General features: G+C 42.7%; 2 protein-coding genes across 5 annotated transcripts in view; one reads left to right on the forward strand and one right to left on the reverse strand.

The window, feature by feature from the left end:
• Positions 1-6,210, reverse strand: part of CDK15 (cyclin dependent kinase 15) — a 47,739-nt gene extending 41,529 nt beyond the window's left edge. Inside the window, exons 1-4 of the mRNA XM_035137365.3 lie at positions 5,395-6,210; positions 4,817-4,954; positions 3,554-3,651; positions 1,712-1,791 (exon numbers count right to left, since the gene is read on the reverse strand). Coding sequence (XP_034993256.3) covers positions 1,712-1,791; positions 3,554-3,651; positions 4,817-4,954; positions 5,395-5,640 — 562 coding nt within the window. The 5' untranslated portion in view covers positions 5,641-6,210. The remainder of the gene's footprint in view (positions 1-1,711; positions 1,792-3,553; positions 3,652-4,816; positions 4,955-5,394) is intronic.
• A 2,981-nt stretch (positions 6,211-9,191) lies between these two features.
• Positions 9,192-14,059, forward strand: part of ALS2 (alsin Rho guanine nucleotide exchange factor ALS2) — a 44,506-nt gene continuing 39,638 nt past the window's right edge. For 2 of the 4 annotated variants that reach the window (XM_035137331.3, XM_035137352.3), the window contains exons 1-2: positions 9,192-9,328; positions 13,365-13,434. In XM_035137331.3, coding sequence (XP_034993222.2) covers positions 13,415-13,434 — 20 coding nt within the window. In that variant the 5' untranslated portion in view covers positions 9,192-9,328; positions 13,365-13,414. Of the gene's footprint in view, positions 9,329-9,348; positions 9,521-13,364; positions 13,435-14,059 lie in introns of those variants that run through there. The other 2 variants (XM_060281808.2, XM_035137342.3) reach the window with 2 other exon arrangements.

Below are 14,059 nucleotides of genomic sequence, written 5' to 3' on the forward strand. Positions count from 1 at the left end.
CTGCTTACTCCACATCTAGCGCATTCCCACTCCTACCATATTTATGCGAATCTAATGCACCATCAAATCTAATGCTCACCTCAATTTTCAAAACCTTGAAACCCAGAAAGCTTTTGCTGGCGAATGCAAAAGTGTCATCAAATCCAATGCACAGCCTAATTTTTGCGATGTAATTTGGCCAATAAAGGTGTGCATTACATTTGAGTAAATGCGGTAATTTTTGAAGCCTCACTCACACAATGTCAGTCACAATCCATATCAGTCCTGTAGTTTCTTGACAAATGTGGGGTTTTTTCTCAGACACATTTCATTCCCATGAGAGTAAGACGTAATGGGAGCATATGTGACAGATAGGTAATGTGACAGTCCTCATGCAAGCACAGATGACAGAAACCATAAAGGTCATGTATATCGGGTGAAGACATCCCTGCCCCCTCTCTGTTGTGAATAACTCTGTAAAAAATTGTCACGAAACACAGTGTTTAAAGCCGCTAATGTGAACATACCTAAGTCATACTCAAGGTAGAGCCACTAAAAGCAATGAAATTGTTAGTCATCATGACTTAAAAGTCTGTTGATTGCACTGCCTCTGTTCTGAGTAGGACTTAGCTCAGTGATTCCCAAACTTGGGTCTCCAGCTGTTTTTGGACTACAACTCCCATCAACCCTGAACACTGGTCTTGCTAGCAAGGGATGATGGGAGTTGTGGTCCAAAACAGCTGGAAACCTAAGTTTGGGAAATACTGACTTAGCTGGACAAAATCTAGTCTTTTTCATTGTCCCGTTCAATTACCCCAATGTACAATTTCATTCAGGATGAGTTAGGACAGGGGTGGGCAGACTTCAGACTACTTGTAGGATCTCTACACCTTGCTTTTTCACTAGCACCCCAAGATCTACAAATGGAGACAGGTGCAAAACTGATTAGGTGTCATATACCTAGAAATAAGAAACTGAGTGCCTCTTAGTATATGCTCAGACAGAAATATATGTTCAGAACTTCAAATTAACCTCTTCCACATTTCACAAAAAATCCATTGTAAGTCCTTTTTCCCTCCCCACAAAGTTTTTAAATCACAGTAACTACATTTGGAAAAGGAAAAGAAAATCCTTTTCAGTTGTGACTACTGTTAAACCCCCCCGGGGATCTACCTGTCAATCTTGATCAATTTGTTTTGCTCACCCCTATTAGGAAATGCAGAGCTGAGCGGGGGAAAGAACAAAATATAGAAGCATCATGCGAAATTCTTTCTGCAGGCCTTGCTCTTTCTAGAGGCTGGCATTTAATTGTTTATCTACCCCTTAGCAGGGGAAAATAACATGTTTCCACTGGGACTCAGAGGCAGACTAAAGCAACAGCCTTAATGGAAAATTAAACAAGCTGCTTTTGGATGTTATATCAGTGAGAGCATCTGAAGGCCTGAAGGCAATAATTAAAATCTTAATCTAATGCATAAAATCAGAGACACCAAGAAAACTGTGGACATTTTGCCCAGTACAAGATCAATGAAAACAATGGTGGCAGGAGAACACTCTCAGCCTGGCCCTGCTAGATGAGATAGTCTGGAGGCAAGGAACTGGTACTTTGCATTTACCATATGTAGACGCACTTGTATTACTTCCTATATTGCAGGGCTCGGCCCTGGTACAGAAAGCAGATACAGAAACTGAGCCCTGCTGCCAGAGATGGTGTTCACTTTGAATATCTTACCTTCTCTTATGGTTGTACAAGGGACTCCTTCCTCAGTCTTCAGGCTGATGACTTTCAAAGCTACTAGCTGTCCATATATCCTAAAGGGACAGAGCACAACTGATGAAACCCCATACATAACAACCGGATCCACAACTTAAGGCACACACAAAACTGCTCCAATCTAGTTCAGCCACTGGTTTAGTTCAGTCAACTGATTTAGTACCACTGAAGAAGCAAATTGTGCATTACATACTCATGCGTAAATTCTTTTAAAAAAAATTTTACATAAAGAGAACGGTGCATTTGGTATACCTGTAACCAAAAAAACAATGAATAAAATTTAAAATAATAGAAAGAGAAAAGAAAAAGAGCAATCAATGACTACTGTGTCGGGGAAATATGATGCTGTTGTGTTGCCATAAATTAAAAGTTGTTTTACTGTTTTGTAGAGTTTTGCAGGAGGTCCACATTTCTCACACCAGCTTCCAAATATTATTGGAAAAGAAGTCATGAAAACTCAACAACATTGTAGTGCAAATTTCTTCTAACATACACATTTTTTCTGCAAAGCAGTTTTGTTTAATATTATCCATTTTTGCAAGCTACTTCTACTGATAGATGCATCGAAAGTGCATATTTTGAAGGACGGCTGCATTTGGGTTCATGTATTATTTCAGAAAGTATGATTTAGGTTGGTTCATCTTTAAATGTGAATTGAATCAAACTTCTCCCGCAACCCAAGGTTCTGCGAGTTTTGAGAATACAGAACAGGATAAAAAACTTTCCCCTGTTCTCCACATTGTGGTCATATAGTATTACAGTGGTACCTCTACTTACGAATTTAATGCGTTCCGAACACACATTTGTAAGTCGAAAAAATTTGTAAGTCGAATCCCATAGGAATGCATTGGGAGAAAAAATTCGTAAGTCGAAGCAACCCTATCTAAAAATTCGTAAGTAGAAAAAAATCCTATCTAAACCGCATCCAAGATGGCGGACGGAGCTCCATTTGTAAGTAGAAAAATTTGTAAGTAGAGTTACTTGTAAGTAGAGGTACCACTGTATATGACATGTATTTTTACAGACACATGAAAACAGTACCCACATACTACTTTTAATGGTTGCCATTACATTTATATGTGCTTTAATAACATACCGTACATCCACAGTTTTCCAGCAGGGAAGCAGTGGAGTTAAACAGTGATTCAGTTAGGTAATGTTAGAGCCTGAACTTAACCGTCTTATTTGTAGAGGGTGAGAGTTCTCCATATGGTCATGAGCATTACTTCCCTTAATTCAAAATACATGCCATGAAATTGTGTGTGTGTGTGTGTGTGTGTGTGTTTGTGTGTGTGTAGGCTTTTGGTCCAAAGCCCTGCCCTGATGGCCCAGCTGGTACACCTTTGTCTATGTGCCACCTTCAACTCAGAAACAAATCTTCCCTCCCTGTGTCCGCAGGTGAAACATGTCATCTGATCCAGGTCAGGCAAACTTTGCTGTACGCATCATATTCAGATAATTGTGTAAGAAAACTTTTTAAAAAATTACAAAAACAATATAAACATTCAGAAAACATTTTACAAATGTTTACAAATGCCTAAAATTAGACCCAAAATCACTTATCTTCAGTATGACTACTGTATTTAAAGCAACCCTTTTTATAGCCTAGAACAGACGGACAAACATCAGACTTTTCATTTCCTCTGCAAACATTTTATTTGCATTCTGGAAAGTTTCTTGTAGTACTTCATCTATCATGTGATACTTAAGTTGATTGTGCTCAATTAATCTGATACATTTTAATCATTATAGGTCCAACTAATGCAAGAGTACCCAAGGCCTCCCTTGTAAATCACTCACCTGCTGATTCCTTTGTATACTGTGGAATGAGAACTCCCACTCAGCTTCTCCAGATTCAGGTAGGATGAAGCATTTCCAAACGGGAGACCTCTTCTTTGCTTAGATGAGGGTGAGGACAGAGAAAGCCTGAATTCAGTACTAGATTTAACAAAGGAGTTTCAAACCCAGCAGAAACACAGGCTTATTGTCAATGAATGAAAAACGGATGATACTTATTACTGGATTAATTTGGTATGGTATTGAAGTGAACACGCTTTTGAAGTTACCCAAAATTATTCATCAGACAAACTGGATAAGCAGCTGATCTTCAGCTGATTACATGATGTTGAACAATCCACAGCTATTTGTTTCCAAAAAGAGAGGTGATGGGATTTAAGATGGCCTGGAAAGCACACAGTCTGACTTGCATGTCACCAACAAGTGACAGTAAGAGCTGTTAAGACAATGGAACGATCTCCCTCGGGAGGTTGTGGACTCTCCTTTCTTGGAGGTTTTTAAGCAGAGGTTGGATGGCCCTCTGTCACGGATGCTTTAGCTGAGATTCCTGCATTGCAGGGGGTTGGACTGGATGACCCTTGGGTGTCCCTTCCAACTCTACATTTCTATGATTCTGTGATCACCATTGGCTCACCGATTACATTTATTTAAAATAAAAAAATTCCTTCCAGCAGCACCTTAGAGACCAACTAAGTTCGTCCCTAAGTTTGTCTCACACCAGTGACAAACTTAGTTGGTCTCTAAGGTGCTGCTGGAAGGAATTTTTTTTTATTTTGTTTCGACTGCGTCAGACCAACATGGCTACCTACTTGTAACTACATTTATTTACACTGGGTTGGACTGCATATTTAAAAGCATAAAGGTAAAGGGACCCCTGACCATTAGGTCCAGTTGCGGACAACTCTGGGGTTGCGATGCTCATCTCGCGTTATTGGCCAAGGGAGCCGGCGTACAGCTTCCGGGTCATGTGGCCAGCATAACTAAGCTGCTTCTGGCGAACCAGAGCAGCGCACGAAAATGCTGTTTACCTTCCCACCAGAGCGGTACCTATTTATCTACTTGCACTTTGAGGTGCTTTCGAACTGCTAGGTTGGCAGGAGCAGGGACTGAGCAACCGGAGCTCATCCTGTAGCGGGGATTCGAACCACCAACCTTCTGATCGTCAAGCCCTAGGCTCTGTGGTTTAACCCACAGCGCCACCCGCGTTAAAACGCATACATGACAATAAATGCCTTTTATTAATCACTTTATGCAGTGCAAGCTTACCCACTGGAACCTCGCAGCAAAATCCAGCTCCTGGGAAGGATCACTGAGACGGCGTTGCCGTCTTCTTGCAGCTTTTTGTACCGGAAGTGTCTGGAACCACTGTGGCTGCGTTGAATCCATCTTGTTTGGCTCTCTCGACTGGCAGGGCAAAAAGGCAAGAGATAAGGCACCCAAATATACATATTCTTGCCCATATCTTTCATTTCTTCACACTTTCTTACACTGGTGCTGTGTGCATACGTGGTTGTGTTGAGTAGAATGCACGTAAGCTGACTGTATTAGTTGAGCCAATGAATTTGCATCATCTTCCTTCTTCTCAACACAGCTACATAGGATTATTGCTTATGAGAGTCCTACTCAGAGCAGAGCCATTAAAAATAATTACTAACCCTAAGCACTTTGAGGGATTTTTATATATAAACAGATGGTATTCAAAAGATGTGAAATAAATAAACTTGGATCAATTAATTTTAATGGGTGTACCCTGAGACTCTACTCCAGAGATTTCCATGGAAAATATGACCCCTTTCCCTTCTCCCACATATGTAACTCCAAAGCCTAGCTGGAATACCACTTACCTTCAAAACACACTCTGCTCCATTAGGCTGAATAGTGTCTTGTGATGAGTCTTCTATCTCTTCATGGCAACATGTGCAATTAGACTTGAAAGTATTTCCGCATAGTACCTCTCCCATGTTCTCCTGTCTTCTGATGGTTTGATCTTCCTTTCTCTTGTTTTCCGTTTCCCCTTCAGTTTGCCAGAGCTTGGAAAGGCATGAATGTTCATATGACTTGCATAAGGTCTCGGCCACACTTGGTCTCATGACTTCAGAAACCTTTTTTTCTCCCACCTACCACCCAGTATGTCAAATTCATTCTTTGTGCAGTTCTCTTGATTTAATAAACATGGCTTCTGAAAGCGAGCATGCTCAGGTAATTTCCAGGTGATCTACTTATTATTGATCTGTTTGCAACAAAATTAAACAACACCAGCTATTCATTAAGCGTTTGTGTTTGTTAGGTTAGACAACACGTCAAAGCAAGTGTTGTCTCACATTTTCCAGTGCATTTTCCTGTTACTTGCATGATCATAAAGAGACTATTCTTTTGGGGCTATGCTGTGCAAGCCTTCCAAACCAATTTTGACAGAGCGACCTGAATTCTCTGCCATGTGACTGAAGTCCGTGGTCTGCCAAGGCTGAAGTACCTGGTCTGCCAAGGCTCTTCTCTTCTAGGGATAGTAGAGGTACTTACATTAGATGTCGTTTGCATTTAAAGGCAAATCTACCTAATTCATACTTTCCAAAAGAATACATGAACTGAAACAAAGCCATTTCATTGAAATCAATAGTCTTTCAAATGCTGCAGTGCAGTTCTCTGGCCAAGCAATGTGCATAAAAATGCATATATTTGTGAAACTAACACATAATGCACTTTTTAATTGGGGAAAAACCATTTTACAGCAATGTGTATATTGGGTAGAATTTCACACAAAAATGTGTATTTTAGGAGAGACTCATACTGAAATGGTGATGAATTTTCACAAAGCTTTTTTTAACAAAGGAAACTGATGCAGAAATGTGGAGAATTGAACTGTAAATTGGAAAAGGAAGAAGAAACTGTACAGCATTAGTGGACTGGGAATGTGGCTTTAGGGTCTGTGGTTACACCTAGAAGTCCCCAACCCAGGACTCAGCTATACAGCTGCAAATAAAATGTTTTAAGTGCAATATACAATATGACACAGGTGGCGCTGTGGGTTAAACCACAGAGCCTAGGGCTTGCCGACCAGAAGGCCGCGCTTCGAATCCCTGCGACGGGGTGAGCTCCCGTTGCTCGGTCCCAGCTCCTGTCAACCTGGCAGTTCGAAAGCACATCAAAGTGCAAGTAGATAAATAGGTACTGCTCCAAGCAGGAAGGTAAACAGCGTTCCTGTGTGCTGCTCTGGTTCGCCAGAAGCGGCTTTGTCATGCTGGCCACATGACCTGGAAGCTGTACGCCGGCTCCCTCGGCCAATAACATGAGATGAGCGCTGCAACCCCAGAGTCGGTCATGACTGGACCTAATGGTCAGGGGTCCCTTTACCTTACAATGTGACACCAGATGGCAGTGGTGAACCTTATGTAAAATTCAATGTATTTTTAAAAAAAACTTTAAAACAAACCATTTTCAGAACTTTTTAAAAATCTGTATGTAGATTCCACCCAGGATAGCACTTGAATTTATTTTGGTGCACTACCTGCCAGAGATGAATGAGGACAGCCTGAAGTCACATGTGCTTGGACCTAGGTTACGTTACCCACGAGCTGCTATCTTGCATACTAACCAAAATCCCAAGCAAGAGGGTGTTTTTGAAGATGGGTAGTTATAATTTCACCTATCACAGCCACTTAAGATGCTGAATTGGTGGAGCAGGTGGTGTTTTTAAAAGTCAGTCAGCTGCTGCCGGCATTCCCCAAACTCTGCTTCTGAGTGAGTGCCAGCTTCACACTCCTGGCTTACTGCACCCATTGCTTAAAGTAAATTTTAAATCTGGGCTTCTTCATGGCAGTGCCTCAACTGTGACTGCTTCAATGGTTTTCAACTCTGAACTTGGGATACTCTTTGATGTTCAGCACAGTGCCCAGGTGGGTTCTGCGGCCAGCTTTCTGTCTCTTGCTCCAGAGGGTCAGTTAAGGTAAAGGAAGGACCCCTGGATGGTTAAGTCCAGTCAGAGGCAACCATGGCGTTGCAGCGTTCATCTCGCTTTCAGGTCGAGGGAGCCGGCGTTCGTCCACAGACAATTTTCCGGGTCATGCGGCCAGCGCAACGGGACACCGTGACGGAAGCCAGAGTGCATGGAAACACCGTTTACCTTCCTGCTGCAACAGTAACTATTTAACTAATTGCACTGGTGTGCTTTCGAACTGCTAGGTTGGCAGGAGCTGGGACAGAGCAACGGGAGCTCACTCCATCGCTGGGATTTGAACCGCTGATCGACTGGCAAGCCCAAGAGGCTCATTGGTTTAGACCACAGCGCCATCCCTACATCCGGAGGGTTAGGACTCAAACCCAATGCCTTCAAGTTATGAGAAAGGAGATTCCAGCTAAACATCAGGAAGAACTTCCTGACACTAAGAGTGATTAGACTCCAAGAGGTGGTGGACTCTCCTTCCTTGGAGGTTTTAAAGCAGAGGTTGGGTGGCCACCTGCCCCGGTTGCTTTAGCTGAGATCCCTGCATTGCAGAGAGTTGAACTGGATGATCCTTGGGGTCCCTTCCAACCCTACAATTCTATGCTGAGAGCCCAGAGAGGAGACTTAAATGTCTTGTCATGCTTTCCACGTCTTCCCACGGCAGAGAAAAGGCAGAATGATGCACCTTGACAGGTATCTGAGGGGACGCTTAGGGCACTCCAGTCCCCTCCAGTCAGCTCTCTCCTCCGTACCACAAAGATGATAGTAGCAGGGCCGGATTTAGCTTTGATGAGGCCCTCAGCTACTGAAGGTAAAGGGGCGCTTTTTACGTCCAGCTGTCCTTTGTCAACAAATTGTCGCTGTTTTTTTGTGTTGGATATTTGCTATATGATAGTTTATGCACCTAATAGGTATCTAAAGCCATTTGCACATGTAGATTGTAGGCACCCTATATATAGAAATGAGCAAACCAGTGATATTTTAGGGAGCAGGCTAGCAGATGGGGCCCATAACTTACATCATAGGAGCCTACACAACACAAAACACTGTTGCTGTATGTCGGTTTTATTTTACGTGTTGTTTTATATTTTGGAAATGTAGAGACAGATTTTTCCCCTTTATTGTGGGGGGGGGGGGGGCTAAGCTATAGCTTCTTTAGCTTATATGTAAATCCAGCACTGGATAATAGAATGGTCGAGTTGGGTTGCCAGACTCAAGAGTGGACAGGACTTCTGTGCCTTTAATTGCCCTGCTCTCTTTTGAGTCTGGAAACCTTAAAGAGAAACCAGCAGACCCTTTGTTTAATTTCCAAGCAAAGGGTCTGCTGGTTTCTCTTTAAGGTTTCCAGACTCAAAAGAGAGCAGGGCAATTAAAGGCACAGAAGTCCTGTCCACTCTTGAGTCTGGCAACCCTAGTTGGGAGGGACCCCAAGGGTCATCTATCCCAACCCCCTGCAATGCAGGAATCTCAGCTAAAGCACCCACCTCACATGTGCGTATAAAATGTGTGTGTGCGCGCGCGTGCTGAAGGGACGGTGCCTCGCCGTGCGTGAGAAAACCCAGGTTGGCAGAAGTTCGTTTCCTTAGCGCCCCTCGCACTAGTTTGTCCCACTCGAGGCCCCGTTCTCGCGCGCTCTCCGCCCGGCCTACTACCCCCGCCTTCGCTTTCCCAGCCTCTTTACTAATCTTCCCTCAGCAGAAGCCGAAAGCCTGACCCCGCCCCCAGGGCCCACCAGGCCCCGCCCTCCCGCTCGCTCTTTACGTGAATCAGCTGGTTGGAGCGTCCCTAGAAGCCGGCGGGGAGCTCGGCGGCTTACAGCGTAAGGCGCACGGTTGCAGGTGAGGGGGGGGGTCACGCCACACACGCACGGGAGGGGGGAGAGGGGGGAGGGAGAGGGGTGGTTAGTACGGGAGGAGGAGGAGGAGGAGGACGACGCCGGGTTCCGAGCGGCTCGCGCGCCAACTCTCAACCGCTGCTAGCTTTGAGCCCCCTTTCCCTCCTCCTCTATCCCACCCCTCGGCGCGCGAGGGGTGAGTGAAACTTAAGTCACGTGCTTAGCGCGGGGGAGGGGGGGGAGAAAAAACGGACGTCGCCCGCCTCACATCTGGAACCAGCCCTCACCTGCCTGTCGTCATTGCTCTCATTGGCATCATTGCTGTGGGCTGCTTGCTGTCCTTTAATAAACCAGCATGAAATTTATTTTCTTTTTTTCTGTAGGTAGGGGGGGAGGCACCTCCACCTATCTGTTTTCGTTTCCACAAGTCGAACCTGCGAATATATACTGTGTATATATATATATATATGGGGTCCCTCACCTCAAAAGCGCTGTGGCCTTTTCCCGTCGTGGAGGGAAGGGGACGTTGTTGTTTCCACTCCCTTCCTTCCTACGTAAACGTTAAGAGACTTGACTAGCATCAAGTGTGAACCTGTTGAATTTTGGAGTTCTGTCCTTTCCCCCTCCACCACTCAGAATACAGTTTTTGCCTGTCTCTTAGAAGGGCTAGCTAGATAATGTTTCATTCTGCACCTTGCACAGGTCGGTCTCTCTCTCTCTCTCTCTCTCTCTCTCTCTCTGTCTGTCTGTGTGTGTGTAAAAGTAAATATCTGGCAAGGTATCAATGTGTGATCGCATTGGTCCTCCTTCCCAGCTGCAGCTTAGGGCCTTTCCAAACAGCTTGCTTTTCCAGGGGGAGATTGTTTGTGTTTGCTGCTGCTACTGCTTTGCTCTCCATAGTCGCAGCTAGTGATATCTCTGTTCCTGCTTAATTAAATGGATCAAGGCCAGCCTTGCTACTGAGGGATAGTCTCTCTCTCTCTCCCCCCCCCCCCACCTTCAAATATATTTTTGCAAAGATATGGAAGCTAGCACCCAGCAGATGACTGAAGAGGCCCCCAAGGGACAACTGTATTTTGAAGGACAGGGACAAAGATTTGCGATTATTTTACAATGGAATGGAGCATCCCTGAATGCACGGAACCCTGAACATGGGGCCTACTACACTGCAACATTTTGAGGCAGATCTCACAGTGTTACGTCCTGCCTCACATACAATAAGAACAAGACACTGTTCCAGAGGCATTCCTGCAGCACTGTGGGTGTAATAGTCCTGTTTGCTGGAAAAGAAGCATTTTTCTGCAACTGCAGCTACTGGAGAAACTGTGGTTCCTTCCCATTCCCCATGGCAGCATTTGCTTGGTCTGATGTCTTAACTGATGCCATTATCTTCAAGGGCAGCCATATTGTTTTGGGAATTAATGGAATACAGACCTGGGAGCCATAATCTTACCTTAAAGGGAATGAAAATTGGGATTGGAAGTGTTTACAAGTTTGTCTGCATTTGCCATCAGATTGCCTTAAATTAATTAGTTTATTGCGGCCATTGGCCCATATAAAAAACAAAACAGAAACAAACAATTCATCATACATTAATCACAGCAAAACAATTTTTCAATTTGGGAGTGCCATATTTAAAATAACACATTAATAACATTTGTTTCATTTAAATTAACCCATATACTGGATAAATAGTCCGTCTGAGAACTTAATTTAAATCAATTGCCTTAAGAATAAGAGTTCTGATTTTCAAGATTGGCTTCCATAGTGGAAGATGTGACACTTTTTTATTTAAGTGTATCCTGTTTTATATTGCTGAATAAGATGTTCATGGGAATAAAGATATGGTTAAATGACCAGTCAGCAGTTTTTGCTTAGTTTTTATTTCAATCTGAAGACAGGGATGGGAGGCAATTTCCTTGCGCAGCATTTTTAAAAAGTGTATAGGGAAGTGGCCAGGAAATGGTGAAGTCTTGCATCTTTAATTCTGGAATATTGTTACACATCTGCAACATTTGAAGAGCTTCCCGTAGTTTACATGTCTTGCTCTAAATGTTGTAATGTTTGGTTACATTTTCTTTCCATAACTTTTTTAAAAAATCTGCATTAATTGTTCCTTTAATCCTGAATGCTGTTAAGTTTTCAGTTTTCCTACTTTAATTCGCCATGGGTTTTGCATTCTCCAATGTCAATGCAACATCAATCAAATTTACTCAGAAGTATGTTCCATTCTTCCATGGGTTCAGTGGGGCTTAACTTCTAAAATGTGTACTTCATTCATCCCAAGGAAATCTCTTCTGTGGGAGAGGAACAAGATATGTGGTGTCCATGAACATAAGTGGGAACCCCTGGAGCCAACAAAACTTGTGCTAGCAGCCTCAAGTGGCACCCTGTTTGAGGAAGTGGCAATATTGGATGATTCTGCAGCCTCCTCCTGGATTCTCCCACAACTTCCCCAAGGGTAGTGTGTGAAATTGGAAGCCTAGAGCTACAGTAGCTACCATACTTGGGAGGAAGTGAATCAAGTGCAGGCACTTGGAACGAGATTAAGAACCTATGAGAGCCAGGAGGGGTGGAGTAAAGCTGCTATGAGAATCCTTTAGTTTTTCCTGACAGTCATAAGTAATTGAACTGGTGACATTTAAAGTAACCACTGTGCACTTATTAGGTATGCCAGTTGGTTCCTGCTTGTTGTCTTTATTCTTTTTATAATGTGGTACTGGAAGTTTTTAAAAAGGCCTTAGGGGAATATGAGCACAATTTTGATGTTCAGGTGATGGTTCTGTGTGTGTTACTTCTTTTATCATCAAAGCAGTAAGGCAACATGAAAGAAAATAACCAAACATTCTCTTACAAAACAAAACTAAAATCAGGTTTAAAATATAGCCATAGCTGCCAAGTTCTCCCTTTTTTTAAGGGAAATTCCCTTATGCTGAATAGGCTTCCTCGCGAGAAAAGGGAAAACTTGGCAGCTATGATATAGCTTCACAAATTTAATGATGGTCGCTAGTGTGTATCTTGCCAGAGGCAGCAGAATACAGTATAGAAGTTCTGGGAATAGGCTGGGCCGACCTCACTGTGCAAACACCACAGTGACACAGAGCAGCAATATTTAGGATTAAAATCCAAGCATCTGATAAAGTAGACTGCAATCTACAAAAGCTTTATCCCATACTAAATTTGTTAGTCTTTATGGTGCTACAAGAGTCTTTGTTTTGAGTAATATATACTGGTACTTATGGAGCTAAATTATATATGCAAGGTAATGTGAGGTCATTAGTAAATAGAAATTTTTGTTTTGTTTTTAACCTGTAAAGTTGTTTCTCATATCAGATTTTTCTAAATCTCAGTAAGGAAACAGGGATGCTGAATTATAGGGAAATTCCATTGTTTCTTGGCATGGCATGTGTTTATGGCTGCCCAGCAGCAGAATATGTGTATCACGAGGGAAGAGATAACACTTGTGCGGTTTTCTTACTTGTATCATGGCAAGGAGCTGTTTTTTGGGGTGGGGTGGGGGGAGGTCTACAATACACACACAGTTCCAGCTTTATAAGTACAGTACTGTATAATCTTGTGTATGGAAATGTGAGAAGCAGCCATGATTGTTGTTCTGCAACTGTGTATATAAGAGATCTCTTGAAACTGAAAACGTATGTTAAAAACTTGCTTTTCCTAAGGAAAGAAAGTGTTGTTGAATAATCACAACTTTCTCCTGAGGGCTATGACTGTCCTAATTGGACACTTTAACAGCTGGTCATAAGAGTGGTGCTAACTGAAAAGGTCTGTCTTGTAGGAGCATTCTTTTAAAAAAACTTGCAGTGAAAAGGCCTTTCATGAAATCTGTGGGCAGAGTAATTCTGTTGAGCTTTTGTTTCTTATTTTTTTAATGGCATAGCATATAAAATTTTACGCATTCCAGGCTTCTGTGGATGTTAAAGCTGTGGTGCCTTTTTTTTTTGCTTTCTTGCACCATGTAGGAAATGCTTTTCCACATGTACTTCAGCAGCTAAACTTGTGTTTTGCTTTCGTCTTAACAGTTCCAATCTCAAAGAAGAATGATTTGGTAATGGCATGTTCTTGCTGACTGATGGACCCTAAAGAAGAAAGGTAAGCCTATTTGTATTTGATGCTACATCTAGACAGGTTGTGCAAAAAAAAATCAAACTAATAGAATGTTGGATGCCAGCTTGTAAATATCCACTTGCCTGTGACAAGGAAGAATCACCTTTGGTCCAGTAGGTATGGGGCATCTTACAAATTGGAAACAAGTGAATATTTCAGACTGTTGAGGTGGCAGAAATGGCTACCTGTGTATAGGCAGGCAGAGTAAAAGCCTTTTGCAGGCTAGTAAGGTTTCTGAACTTACTCACAAGTCTGATTTAATATACTTTTAAACCAGTATAACATATTAAGCCCAGGAAATAATAATTGATGGTATTCCAGCACAACAATTTAAACTCTTGACTCTTCATTGGAACCAGAGGATACGGGAAAAGGAAAACAAATAGCCATTTTTGGTTCACAGCATTTTAAAGTATAAAAGTTTGCTTCTAATTGTTCCTAGTAGTGAACAGCCAGGCAGAGATACTGGCCCAAAGCCATCCATTGAGCTTAGTAGTTGAGTGGGAGTTTAAACCTATGTCTCCCTGGTCATTGTTGAATATAATTTACCATATAATTTGTGCTGCGCTGCTTCCCTGTCTTGTCTGTACAAGGGATACTGGGAATAGGC

Source organism: Zootoca vivipara, chromosome 1 (genome assembly GCF_965207765.1).
Source record: "Zootoca vivipara chromosome 1, rZooViv2.hap1.1, whole genome shotgun sequence".
Taxonomy (NCBI): Eukaryota; Metazoa; Chordata; class Lepidosauria; order Squamata; family Lacertidae; genus Zootoca; species Zootoca vivipara.